Here is a 14,172-nt window from a genome sequence, read left to right as displayed (position 1 = left end):
TATGTACAGAAAAAGTAAGAGACAGGAAGTAGTAATGTACAATAAAGAAAGCACTTCGATCAAGTCAACTCCACACTTCCCTCAGGAACACCCTGCCTACTGCGCAACCTCCGGGCAAAAAACTGCATAACGGGCAACATCTCATCGCGATTCCGCGGCATCGTATCACCCTTCCTCGCATACCGGTGTACCTCCACAAAGTCAAACACCTGCCTCGTACGCGACACAGCACTATCCGTCACAGCCGGCGAATCCCTCCCCGAAACCAACAACACCGGCGTCCGATTCTTCGCCGCGACCACCGTACTCCCAGACAACGGATACGGCGCACCCACCGAAATCACCCCCGATAACCACTTATCCTCCCCCGTCGCAGACAAACCCAACTCCTTAGCAGCACTCAACCCAAGCATCCCACCCTGCCCAAGCCCAAGCAGTAATATCTCCCGCAACCGATACCCGCACTTCCCCACAAGAACCCCCCTCACCACATCCTCCGTAATCGTCTTCATCACCCTGCCGAACCCAGCGTCCATATCTAGGCCGCCGGCATTATCGAACGTCACGTCGTCACCCCAGTGGAAGCCGGGTAGGTCGAAGGGGAGCGGGTGCGGGGCTTGGAGGGTCAGGATGGTGGTTTCGGGGAGGTTGAGGGCGCGGGCTAGTTGTGTGAAGGAGGGGGCGGAGTCTCCAAGGCCGTGGAGGAGAAGGAGAATGTTAGGTGTTGGTTGTGAAGAAGAGGATGTGGGGGATTGGGGAGGGGTGATTGTGATGGTGAGGTGGGAGGGGAAGTCGGAGGGGTGGGGGGGTTTGGTGGGCATTTTTCGTGGATCTTGGGGAATTGTGGTCGCTGGAACGTAGGGTCGTGAATCGATTGAGTTTGAGGGTTTGGCGTAAGGCTCATAGAGCGACTTTTCTTGTGGTGGTCTTACTCTATCCAGCAAGAATCTTGGATAGTTGATTATCGGAAATGGTAGTGTCTATTCTGCCGCTTGGCACCGCCGTGCAGTGAATGCCCTAGCTGCTATCTCTAAACGCTGAAGTCCATAGCTCGCATACACGACTCTATGAATATACATCTGTAACGAGGTAGTTCCCTCAGATCTTGTCAGCTGTCAGATAAAGAGCGGCATCTAGAGATAGTGATAGCGGATACCTGCATATCGCCTATGGCGAGGGGTCAGCGTATAAATCATCATCATTATCTACTGATAGACTAGAACACGTCCATGGAAAAGTAATTGGCACAAGCAAACAACCAATGCCATAGTGTTTTTCGATTGGCACTCTCACAGTGCACATAATTTCCCACCAAATTCACCCGAGTCAGTGCCTAAATGCGAACAAGGCCACGGTATCTCAATATACATTCCCGCTATTTCATCTCTTTAGATTAATTGACCACTACCTAGCACACGCGAATTCGCGAGAGACAAGTTGCATCGATTTAATTTCTTTGATCCAACTCCCAAATTATGGCAACTGCCAAAAAAATTGGACAGCCCCGATCTGTATACGGTCGAATGGATTGCGGCTCTACCCATTGAGCGTGCTGCAGCGACTGCAATGCTCGATGATCGCCATGATAAGCCAAGTGGCTTCATACAACATCAATCCGACACAAACTCATACACCTGGGGCAAGATGGGTAAGCACAATGTTGTGATTGTCTCACTTCCTGCTGGGTTGTATGGAAAAGCTTCTGCGGCAACCACGGCGTTAAATTTGCTCTCATCACTGCCCCAAATTAGAATTGGCTTGTCGGTTGGAATTGGTGGCGGTATTGCCCGACCTGAGCAGGGTCATGATATCCGGCTAGGTGACATCGTCGTCAGCCAGCCACAAGAAACAATTGGAGAAGTGATCCAGTATGACCTAGGGAAAGCGAAGTCCAATCAGAATTGAGGACGGAAAGGTTTTCTTAGCATGCCACCACAGGCCCTCCTCCAAGCATTGGCCAGTCTGCAAGCGGAACAAGAACTGGGGGAGTCTAGAGTGCCTCAGTTACTAGGGGCCATTCCACCGAAAATGGCCCGGACAGCCAATTGGTACATCCATTAAGAATCTGAGAACGACCAGCTATTTAAGTCGTTTTATGATCATGTAGCCGGGCATGATTGTTGCAGCTGCGATGCAACGGAGGAAGTGAAATGAGGTGAGCGGGACTCGACTGACCCAGCTATCCATTATGGTATTATCGCCTCCGGGAACACATTGGTAAAGGACGCGGCTACACGAGACACAGAGGGCTCTGGATGTGCTCAGCTCTAGTTAGTTCCCATTGTGCCTGTTAAAGAATGATTTATTGACAGTTATGAAATAGGTGAAGATATCAAGGACATCCAGTCTGCACCAACTGATACAAAAATGGTAGCCAAAAGTCTGAAATCAGACAGCCATTTCAATAAGGTCAAAGAATGGCTCAGACCTCCTGAATGTCAACCAACCTGAACGAAGCACAAAACAAGCGACAGGAAGGAACGGGTTCTTGGTTCCTCCAGAGTAAGCATGATGTCTATACTAAGCGTGGGGGGGCGCAGCATGGCTCACCGGATTTCACTGCTTTTTGATATCTATAATCAGTGTAGATACTATGGTTATGCTCTCCGGGCTGCATGTGCACGAAGCCAGAAGGAGGTTTTGCAGCTGCTATTGGACAAAGGTGCTGATGTTAATGCTCAGGGTGGGTGGTACAGCAGTGCTCTGACTGTGAATAACGCGTCGACTTTGATGACCGGATGACCCGTGAATTACATTATTATCCCTCCCGCTGTGTAACCGCCGGCTACCTGACGGTCTTGTATAGAGTAAGACGAATCGCTTAGGATTCAGATCCCCAGGCGATTTGTTCTGTTCTAATTGCAAGCTTTTCCCAATCAAAGTTGAACTGTTCCGGTCATCCTAGCGTAGGCATCTAGTTGATTACTGACCGACAGCGCCCCGACGTCGATTCGCCGTCTCCCCGTTGAGGCGTTTACAGGTATATTTAAGGCACCTTCACTCTAGCCAAGATGAAGATTTCCTCTACTGTTGTCGGTGCCCTCCTTGCCGCGGGCTCAGTCTCTGGTGCCAAGCTTCAAGTCTACAAGGATAAGAACTACAAAAACACCTGCGGGACCTTTGTAAGTCCATTTACTCAGCAAGAGGCTTTCTAGCATGCAGATGCTGACACCTGACTCACAGACCACCAGGTACAGCGCATTCCCCATACAATCCAATCTAAGCTAACAGGCTACTCAGCGGCTGGCACAAATTCAACTGTCTGGCTAGGTCATACCATTACCTCTCGGACTGGAATCAAGTCTGCGTGTTGTTCTGCCGCGACAACATTGTATGTTCTTTCTAGCTCCTGTACGTTTCTTGCAGGATGTTGAAGTCCTGACCCGGGATATAGTTTATGGGCTACAGATGCCAAGACACTGATCAGCCGGACACCGAGTTCAGCTTCAACAGGATCAATATCTATGTTGGCAGGCGGCCGAGCTGTTAAGCTTGGCCGAGCGGTACCAATACGGGTTTGTTGGGCTTACAGCTAGGCATCCTCCGAAGGAGAGCCAGCATGATTCGGAGATCGGAATTAAATAATTGTCAATCAAAATGACCGCGATCGCTATCTCATTACCTCAGACCTGAAACGAGCGGGTAGCTCAGGATCGGGGAATCGGGAGTCGATAATCCGGACTGCACGTGGTTGCAGATGACGAGGCCTCGTTTTTTGGGTCGCGTGTCACGTTCCTGCTGATTAATGGCCTTGGCGGTCATGTGACTAAAATACAGACGGAAACGGCCTGTGTAAAGTTTCAGTCCGCGTCACTAATTTCAACTACCTTACATGACTTCCCTATCCATCGAAACGTCTATGGATTTAATAAAAACCAATGTACATGCGATTGGAATATAGATTCTAATCAATTGATTCAGAGGTGCTATATTTGGTACCTGTATGAGACAGCCAATAGCTACCTGAAGTTGTTTGCCGGCAAAAATATATATATTTGTTGCGGAATAAATTAGGGTCACAAATCTCACATATAGATTGTTCTTCAGCACTTGCTGGCTACTGATAAAAAGATACAATGGAAAAATAAAAGGCAGTGAGATGATGAAGGCTCAACATTACTATATAAACAGTTTCTGGATGCTTGTTGAGTACTTGCTAATCAGTTTGCTGCTGTTCCTGAATTTGAATCCGCTGCCTCATAAGTGTAACGGGCTAGGCCCGAAAGGCACCTCGAACCATAAATGGTTCTCGATTGAAGCTATTCACAAGAGCGTGCCGAAGTCAGGTGATCGTAGATCACCTGATCACGAGTATATAAATCCACCGCCAGCGTGTCTTTCTTTCTTTCTTTCTTTCCTTTCCCCAACGAGTTCTTTTGTACATATCTATATATTAGATAGCAAGGCTTCGGCCCATTACATTAGAACTCGTTCGCCCTCATCTATCTACTTATTTATTGAACAACGGATTACGCATCGGATTGAACGCGCAACGGATCGTACATCGCACACTGGACACACTGGACACACTGGACACACTGGAAACACTGGACACACTGGACACATTGAACGATTGGACATACCGGATAACTGGATACATTGGACATCGGATATCAGACATCGAAATTCACGGATAGTTGAGCTATTTACAAACAAATCAATAGTCAAGTCAGTCATATGACCACATTTTCAGCGGAAATCAGCGACCACGAGTCAAACGACCAAACCGACGGCAACATGGGAGACAATATACACTCAGGAGGGACCACCACTCCTGTCCCACAAGATCTTGTCGCAGTTATTGCAGGACTTCAACGACAACTGCAACAAATGGAAGAACGGCGGATTGAAGATCTTCGTCGTCTCAAAGAAGAGTTGACGAGCCCACCCAGAGAGCCCTTGCCACAACCGACTATTGAAGAGATAGCCCCCCAACCAATGGCGGACCCTGTTAGGAGACCTCGACCCAAGCTGACAGACCCAGAAGTCTTTGATGGTCGAAACCGAAGTCTCTACCGTCCGTTTCGAAGCAAGCTGCGCGCTAAACTTGAGGTCGATAAAGAAGCCTTGGGCAATGCCTATGATCGTATGTGGTATGCTTTTGGCCGTCTAACAGATGGGGCTGCTATGCAGGTGCTGCCCTGGATGGAGCGGTTTGCTAAGAAAGGAGCTACTGAGAGCCAGCTGGACGGAATGCTTGATCAAATGGACTTCATCTTTCTGGACCGGAATCTGGAGGAGAAGGCTGTACGAGACCTTGCAAGCTTGAAACAGAACAACAAGCCCTTCACAGTCTTTCTCACTGAGTTCAACCGACTACTCATGGAAGCTGATGGCCATAACTGGCCTGAAAACACAAAAAGGTCCTACCTAGACAATGCATTAAACCGTGAGATGAACACACGCCTTGAAACTGTTGAAAAGAAAAATGGATTTGAAGACTATTGCCGCCAGCTACAGCAGATTGCGGACCGGATGGAGAAGAACCAATTGCGGTACTCACGGAACAATAAGCATACCACCTCAACTTCTCCAGCTCACCCTGTGAATACCACCCGTGCTTCCTCTCCACCCCAAGATATGGACTGGGAACCCACAACAACAACTTCTGCACGCAGCCAACCTCGACGCGTGGCTAAGCATGTATCACGAGAAGAAATGGAACGCCGCAGACAAGAACGACGTTGCCTTCGTTGTGGTGACTCCACGCATTTTATCTCCCATTGCCCCTACGACAGTCCTAGGAACAGTACCCGCATGGCTCGCTCACACATTCATGGGCCGGAACTCGAAGATGAAGAAGAGCAGTTGAGGGAACAACCCAAGCTGGGAAAAGAATAGCTCCTGCAAAAAGTCTCTTGCAGGAGCACCACCAGCAGTTGATGGATCTACCTACATGGCGACCGGCCCCAGCAGCTCAGATAGACCTTCAGAAGGAGTGGAACGACTTCCGAAAAAGAGTCAAGTTTGACAGACCTGAATTCAGAGTATCCGCATTAGTCAATGGAGAACAGGTCAGCAGAACGTTAGTGGACACCGGTTGTACTACATATGGTATGGTTTCTGAGAATTTTACCCGAAAACATCAACTGGAGCGTGTAACCATCAAACCACGAACTATCGACGACTACAAGGGCCCAACGGATGATTGTATAAGGGAGGTAGCGAAAATCTCATTGAACGTGGGGGAAACCACCAAAACACTGCATGGCTGTATGTTGTTCCTAAACTGGGTAGGGGACTCGACATGATTTTAGGCCTTGCATGGATAGACGACCAACAAGTGTTTATCGACCCGAATGGTCCGAAATTGCGCTTCACAAATGGCATTGTTGTTAGTAGCATGGAAGATCAACCACAAATGGATATCCAGCCCATCGGGGCGAACGCTTTTGCACTATGGAACCGACAAAAGAAAAAGGACAGCAGCGTACAGATTTTCGCCGCAAGTTTAAAGGACATTGAGAAAGCATTACGACCCAAATTGCTGACAGACCCCCGCACCAAACTACCACCTCATTACCATAAATTCCTATCAGTATTTGACCGGAAGGAAGCTGACAAGCAACCACCATATCGAGGACCAAATATCGACCATAAGATTGAACTCAATAAGAACGCTGATGGAACGACCCCTGAACCTCCATGGGGCCCCCTTTATAATATGTCAAGGGATGAACTGCTTGTGCTACGGAAGACATTGACAGAGTTGTTGGAAAAGAACTTCATACGTGTTAGCAATTCGCCTGCTGCAGCACCTGTATTGCTTGTCAAGAAACCTGGTGGAGGCTTGCGATTTTGTGTTGACTACCGAGCACTGAACGCCATTACAAAGAAGGACCGCTACCCCCTACCACTAATTAATGAAACATTGGAAAGAATTGGGAAAGCAAAATGGTTCACCAAGTTGGATGTTATTGCTGCTTTTCACAAGATTCGTGTCGCTGCCGGCGATGAATGGTTGACCGCATTCCGAACTCGATTTGGGCTGTTTGAATGGCTTGTAACACCATTTGGACTAGCCAATGCACCGAGCACCTTCCAACGCTATGTTAATTGGGTCCTACGAGATTTCCTAGATGAATTTGCTTCTGCTTACCTTGACGACATCTTGATATTTACGGATGGAACATTGTCAGAGCATCAAGAGCATGTCTGCAAAGTATTAGGCCGTCTCCAAGAGGCTGGCTTACAGATTGATATTGATAAATGCGAATTTGAAGTGAAGTCAACAAAATATTTAGGATTCATTATTGAGGCAGGAAAAGGTGTCAGCATGGATCCAGCAAAGGTTGAAGCAATCATGAACTGGGCTGCCCCTACCACTGTGAAAGGTGTCAGGTCATTTTTGGGATTCGCGAACTTCTACAGACGTTTCATCCGAAACTATTCTGAACTTACAACTCCACTAACAGCGTTGACTCAAAAAGATAAACCCTTTGTGTGGGATGATAAATGCAAGGAAAGCTTCCAACAGTTAAAAAGGATGTTTACAACGGCACCAATCCTCATGCAATTTGATCCAGACCGCGAGACTGTCGTCGAGACTGACTCATCAGGGTGGGCCACTGGTGGCGTACTTTCACAGTATGATGATGATGGTGTATTACGACCTTGCGCGTACTTTTCCAAGAAAAACACTCCTGCAGAGTGCAACTACCAGATTCATGACAAGGAACTTTTGGCGATCATCAATGCATTGAAAGAGTGGGAATCAGAGCTCATATCAGTGGTAAATTTCCAGATACTGACAGACCATCGCAATCTCCGTTATTTTACTACCATGAGACGACTGAATGAGAGACAGATGAGATGGGCAGATCTATTGAGCCGATACAACTTCACACTTCATTACCGACCAGGGAAGCTTGCAGGGCGCCCTGATGCACTGTCTCGACGAGAGCAGGATGTTCCTGTATTGGGTGATGAACGGCTAAAGCATCGCGAACAACGACTATTCGATCCTGAGATCCTCAAGGACGGACCAGTGGAAGGAAGCAGCAAAAGAGGACTAGTTGAAGAACCCCATCCTATTAATGTGTCCCGGATCCTTCTAGCACCAGTCGGCATGGAGCCCTATAACAGTGAGCCAAGCGCACCTCAAGGATATGAACAGGCGAACGAACCTACCAATCTCAATAGTGAGCGACCATCGTTGGAAGAGCTACTGGATATGACTCTTGATGAACATTGGGCTCGGGTAGAGCCACTAGATGAAAAGTATGGTCGTATACGAGAAGCAGTGCAAGTAGGAGCACATCAATTCCCACGTGAACTGGGGATCAAAGCCTCAATCTCAGAATGCTCTATTGAACCGAACAACCGCTTGTGCTACCGAGGCCGGCGATGGGTCCCTGACATTGAATCTCTGAGGACAAGGTTGCTACAAGAAACACATGACTCAGTACTTACAGGCCATCCAGGGAGGAGCGCAATGTATGCTATCCTGGCACGAAGGGTCTACTGGCCTGCAATCTCTGAGGATGTCAGACGATTTGTACGGAACTGTGACAAATGCAGTGCCAACAATGTATGGAGAGACCGCCGACAAGGCCTACTGAAGCCTCTACCAATTCCAGACCGAAAATGGAGATATATTGCAATTGACTTCATCGAGAAGTTACCAATCTCAAATGGTTATGAAAACATCATGGTTATTGTCGATCGCCTTGGAAAAGGTGTCATCCCCATACCCTGTGAGAAGATCGACACCTACACAGTAGCACAGAAGCTTATTCAGAGTTTCATTGGCTATCATGGCATTCCAGCCAGTATTGTATCAGACAGAGGAAGACAATTCACCAATGAGATGTGGAAGCGTTTTTGTGAGCTACTGGGGATCAAACGACAATTATCAACTGCCTACCACGCTGAAACCGATGGCCAAACTGAGCGAATGAATGCTACTATTGAACTATTCTTGCGCTCATTCTGTGATCACACACAATCGAACTGGGCGTCATTGCTACCAATGGCACAGCTTGCAATATGCAGCCGGGATGCTGCCTCCACAGGTGTCAGTCCATTCTTCCTTGACCACGGCTACCACGTCGATCCCTTTCAGTTAGAAGAGGATGTTGAAATCAACCTTTCAGCACCAGACCTGGGCACCATGCGTGAACGAGGTGAACGAATTGCAGCCAAGCTAAGGGGAGCTCTTGACATCGCCACAACAGAACTGGCTGTCGCCCAACAGAAACAAGAAGACTATGCCAATCGTCAAAGAGATGTCGCCCCTGAATACCAGGTTGGGCAGAAAGTCTGGCTTGACCTGCGCAATATACAAACAGAACGCCCTAGCAAGAAACTGGGAAGCAGGCAGGCAAAATTTACTGTGTTGGAAAAGATTGGATCCCACACCTACCGCCTCAACACACCAGGCACAATCCACAACGTGTTTCATACAGCGCTCCTCCGCCCAGCGGCAATGGATCCCTTCCCTAGCCAACGGAAAGATGACTACCAACCTCCTGCAGAAATGATCAATGGGAATGAAGAATATATGGTCGAACGAATACTAGATGAGCGTTTTCGACGGTGGGGACGAGGCGAAAGACATGAGTTTTTAGTCAAATACATTGGCTGGCAGGAACCGGAATGGAACGATGCGAGGAACATGGAGGATACCATAGCATTGGATGACTGGGAAACCTACAAAACGATGAATGGGATTGTTGTCCAATCGGCCTTGAGTATACCAAATGAGCCACCCCACGCCGGGGGGCGATCGCGGAGGCGACGAGGAAGGGGGTAATGTAACGGGCTAGGCCCGAAAGGCACCTCGAACCATAAATGGTTCTCGATTGAAGCTATTCACAAGAGCGTGCCGAAGTCAGGTGATCGTAGATCACCTGATCACGAGTATATAAATCCACCGCCAGCGTGTCTTTCTTTCTTTCTTTCTTTCCTTTCCCCAACGAGTTCTTTTGTACATATCTATATATTAGATAGCAAGGCTTCGGCCCATTACAATAAGTTCCAGCTCTAATTGCTCATTTTGAAGCTGTTTCAAGCGAACTTCTTCTTCTTTCCTTTTGACTTCTGCCTCCAGGTCTCGTAATTCTAATTCTTGACGGCGTTGTTCAATTGTCAGTATGTTTGTTGAAGCCACTCGGCGAAGATTCCGTGATGAGGTTGTAGATCTAAGTAGTTATCAACTAGTCAGTAACTGCTCAAGAAGCACTTGACATGAAAGTATACTTACTCATTATCAGCAACCTGAGAAGAAGAACCTCTTGAATTTTCATGTGAGATTTCAAAATTTTGACTGCTTGCTTGCCTCTCTGATTCAGCTGTTGAAGATAATCGCTGACGTTTATGGCCTCTTCCTATATTAAATTAAGTACTTGTCAATTACTTAAGAAGTACTTATATAACTTACTTTCCCGACTCATGTGTCGCAGATAGTTTGCCTCCATTGTAGAAGCTCGATATGAATGATGAATATTGAACTGCTGAAAATTATGATATTGAAGAATATCATCTTTGTCAAGTTTTGCAGAACTAAGATAGTTAGTGTTGTATCAAGCAGTTGATGAGTAGTTGGTAAGTACTTCCGAGCTGCTTCAGCCAAAGTCAAATATTTCCCTGAAGCATATGATTTTTGGTGTGATTGCTCAACAGCATTTGTATGGTTTCGTAGAATATTAAAATAATGTGGCTGAATTTTTGAGCATGATTCATTTAGACCTGCCTTAATAACTGCACTCTTTTTTTGTATGGCCCAGGTCTGGACTGCTGGCGATTCATATTCTATTCGATAGTTAGCAAGTACTTATTGAGTGGTTTATTACCACTTCAATACTAACGTATCAGTAGTTTAATCAACTCATCATACTCAGCCTCTGACTGGCAATCTAGGAGACTCATCATGCGACTCCAAAGGCCTGATCCTTTATTTTTAGTCCCAATTGCCTTTAAAATTGAGCGTTGAAAATGAACACGACAGAATATGATAATATGCTGTAACTGCCATGTAGGATCTTGGTGTTGAGGATCAATTTCAGAAAGATATTGCCCAAGCCCTGATTACTTAGTAACTGCATCAAAAGTACTTCAGGAGTGCTTACCTGTGTACTGTTTTGTGTCCATATCAACAATAATACCATGAATCCCAGATCCATGAATTGGATCAAATAGAACTGGTCGTCCAGAAACCTTCTCAATAAGATGGAATGCTCGCTTGAAAAGTAAATAGTAACCTTCAGTAGAATCCTCACTGGTAAAGACTCGAAGTAAAGTTATGACTAGTTGCCAAGTGGTTAGCAAGTAGCTCTCAAGCAGTTATGCAGATACTAACTTTTGCATTGATCTGGCATGAATGTTGCAAAAAGAACCTCATTCATCTCTTTGGATCGAATTCGCTTGAAAGACATATCAATTTCAAATGAAGATAAAGTTGATAATAAGTCAATCTGATCCTTGAAGGCACAAAATACCATTGTACCTTGAGAATCATGATATTTCTCTTGAATGTATTCCTAGGCACTTCATTAGCATTCTAATAGTCATTCAATGAGGCAATGGATGATTAGAACCACTTACATTGATTAGCGAATCCCGGTTCTGTAGGAATAGCAACCCATTAATATCCTGTCCATTAGGGTATGAAAGAAGTCGTTGTTTCTGGATAATTGTTGCAATTCGGTCTTTATTACAGAAGCTAGAGTGGATCTCTGCTAATGTAGAAGCACCATACTGCTGACAAAATGCCTCTAGTTGTGGACTTCGAAGAAATTGTGCTAACACTAGTTAGTATGTATTATTCAATCACTTGAGAACCAACCACTTACCTGTGGTCAAACTCGGGTCTTGTATTTGTTGGATAATCCTTTTAACCCCTTGTAAAATTCGTTCTGGTGCCTTGCTTGGTGGTGGAGGTGGATGCTGGTGAATTCCATGGGATGTAAAGAGGATATATGGACATTCATTGATATCAACTGGCACTAAAGCAGTAAAAATAACACCACAGGAAGTATGCTGTAGTCTGCCTGGCCCCTGAAGGTGATCTCGATCTTTAACCAGTTAATAGGTGATTGACAATCACTTAAAAAACACTTACCGCAATACTTTCGTCGGGATGCTAATGATTCAAAAACACCACATTCTTCAGTTGGTGGCATAATATCATGATTAAAAAGGTCCTCAAGGAACTGTAGATCAATTGATGTATGGCCTTGAATAGATCCTCGATGATGTTTTGTTAAAAACTCATTGGATCCATTACTACAGCCAATATATGGTGGAAATTCACCATGGACATTCTATGACTAGTTAGAAATCACTTGGAGCATTGTAAAAAGATTTAACCAACCATTTGGGTATGCCGCTTAAAAACTGGCTTGCAAGTTGGAAGCTGGTCAATGCATGCATAACCCTTATTGAAAAATTCATTTTTTGACCGATAATAGCTAGAAGTACTTAGTAATTGCTTCAAAGCTGTTTAGGAGATGTTTAAATACCTGTATGCATTTCGTTTTCCAATATTTGCCTCCAGGATTTGGATATTCCTCTGAGTATTTCGAATCACATCCCAACAATCCTCATCAACAAATGTATGATGATAGGATTGAAGAAATGGATTCAAAAATTCACATGCGTAGATACCAGAGCATTTCCAAGTCCATCTTTTAACTAAACAGTTGAAAAATGGGCATTTGACTGGTCTCCTTGGTCCATGTTGTTGACGCCGTGAGTATTGAATCTGTAACTGATTAGCAAGCACTTTAAAAGCAATTAGAAAGTACTCAACAGTACCTCATGAACAAGCTGCTCCATTTCATTCTGTGATCGCCCTCTAGATGCAACAACATATGAATATCCATGAATATGACTTGTCGGATACTCTGGTAAGTCATCAATATATTCAATTTTTGATGTCTGGAGAGAATGGCTTTTTGAATTTGTGAGTTGTACAGGAATGCCCTATTTCCGCATTGAGCCGTTAGCAATCAGTTAACAAATACTCAATTAAAATAAATACCTCGACATTGGGATCAGTCTCTGGACTTGATGAAGTAAAATCTTCTAAATTGAAGATTTCAGGCTGAGGATCCATAGTAATGAGAAGATCAACGTATACTTTGAAATCACATACAACTGTAACATAAGAAGAAAATTGAAATTGAAATTCAGAGTAATGGGTATTGTATTTGAATAAATCGCGTGTCACGTCCTCGCTGATTAATGGTCTTGGCGGTCATAAGTGTCACGCGTCCACGTTTTTGAGGTGGCGTGATCTGTGGACACGGACTGCACGAGGCTGTATGACAAAGAGTCTTATTTAATCAGAAGGATGTGATTATTATTGTCATTATTATTATTATTGTTCATACACGCATCTGTCAGCCCTATAGGCCGAGTGGCGGCAGGTCCTGCGGGGCGGCCGGGTAAGCCGCCGTAATGGTAATTGCTATGTACATCGTCGCCTTTCTACACACATCCTGATATTTTATTCCGCATGTTGTATGTCCCGTGCTGCTGTTTTTGTACTGCTGTGCCCGTGGCTACGAAGGTCCATGGGTTTATTGGATACTATCTCATTTCTGTCCTTACTTCTGCAAGCGCGTAACCTCAGCTGCACTATGCTGCCGGTTTCTTCGTGTCCGTTGTTGTGACTCGGTATGTGGTCGGTCGAGTCTGAAACTGGCTTAGGAGGCCTGTCTCAAGCATGAAACGCACTGCCTTCAGTACCAGGTCTGGCCGTGTTAGGTAAGCCCGGTGATCCAGCTCCCGCCTTGATCCCTGTGTAAGATGGCGCATCCGGGGTCCTGCCTGAGTTGTACAGTGGAAGAGAACGTGGCGTGTATCTTGGAGGCCACATCCATAAGACAATTGGGTCGATTCCATAGCCTTAAAGGTACCAATATAGCTGGCCAGCGCAATCTTCCCAGTATACATTTGAATGAGGACTGATGTAGCGGCTGTTACAGAACCCAACGTATCAGCCTCACGTGATGGTATGGGGACAAGACAGAATCATTGGATAACAGTTCATGAGAGAATGGCGCAGGAAAGACTAGGATAGTCGCACGGAAAACCGGGATCAGATGATAATCAGCGACCATATCACGTGACCGTATACCGTCCTGACTACTTGGAAAAGTATACCGCTGAGTATATGAAGTGCGACGCGCTGATTGGCTATATTCTGGATATACCTCTCGAAGGTAG

At 45.8% G+C, this 14,172-nt stretch overlaps 3 protein-coding genes across 3 annotated transcripts; 2 read left to right on the top strand and 1 right to left on the bottom strand.

Annotated features, from left to right (window-relative positions):
• Window positions 1-59: 59 nt before the first annotated feature.
• ACHE_50654S (uncharacterized protein) lies at window positions 60-821 on the bottom strand (the record flags this gene model as incomplete). The annotated part of the gene is made up of 1 exon (XM_043280394.1): window positions 60-821. One exon carries the CDS (start codon window positions 819-821, stop codon window positions 60-62), a length of 762 nt encoding a protein of 253 aa, XP_043137978.1.
• A 2,190-nt stretch (window positions 822-3,011) lies between these two features.
• On the top strand, window positions 3,012-3,490 carry ACHE_50653A (uncharacterized protein; the record flags this gene model as incomplete). The annotated part of the gene is made up of 4 exons (XM_043280393.1): window positions 3,012-3,122; window positions 3,184-3,191; window positions 3,241-3,331; window positions 3,395-3,490. The coding sequence occupies 4 exons, from the start codon at window positions 3,012-3,014 to the stop codon at window positions 3,488-3,490; spliced, it is 306 nt and encodes a 101-aa protein (XP_043137977.1).
• A 1,187-nt stretch (window positions 3,491-4,677) lies between these two features.
• ACHE_50652A (uncharacterized protein) lies at window positions 4,678-5,841 on the top strand (the record flags this gene model as incomplete). The annotated part of the gene is made up of 1 exon (XM_043280392.1): window positions 4,678-5,841. The coding sequence occupies one exon, from the start codon at window positions 4,678-4,680 to the stop codon at window positions 5,839-5,841; it is 1,164 nt and encodes a 387-aa protein (XP_043137976.1).
• Between the last annotated feature and the right edge of the window lie 8,331 nt (window positions 5,842-14,172).

Source organism: Aspergillus chevalieri, chromosome 5, assembly GCF_016861735.1.
Source record: "Aspergillus chevalieri M1 DNA, chromosome 5, nearly complete sequence".
Taxonomy (NCBI): domain Eukaryota; kingdom Fungi; phylum Ascomycota; class Eurotiomycetes; order Eurotiales; family Aspergillaceae; genus Aspergillus; species Aspergillus chevalieri.
Note: the sequence above shows the minus strand (reverse complement) of the source record. Positions and strands in the feature narration are given on the sequence as shown.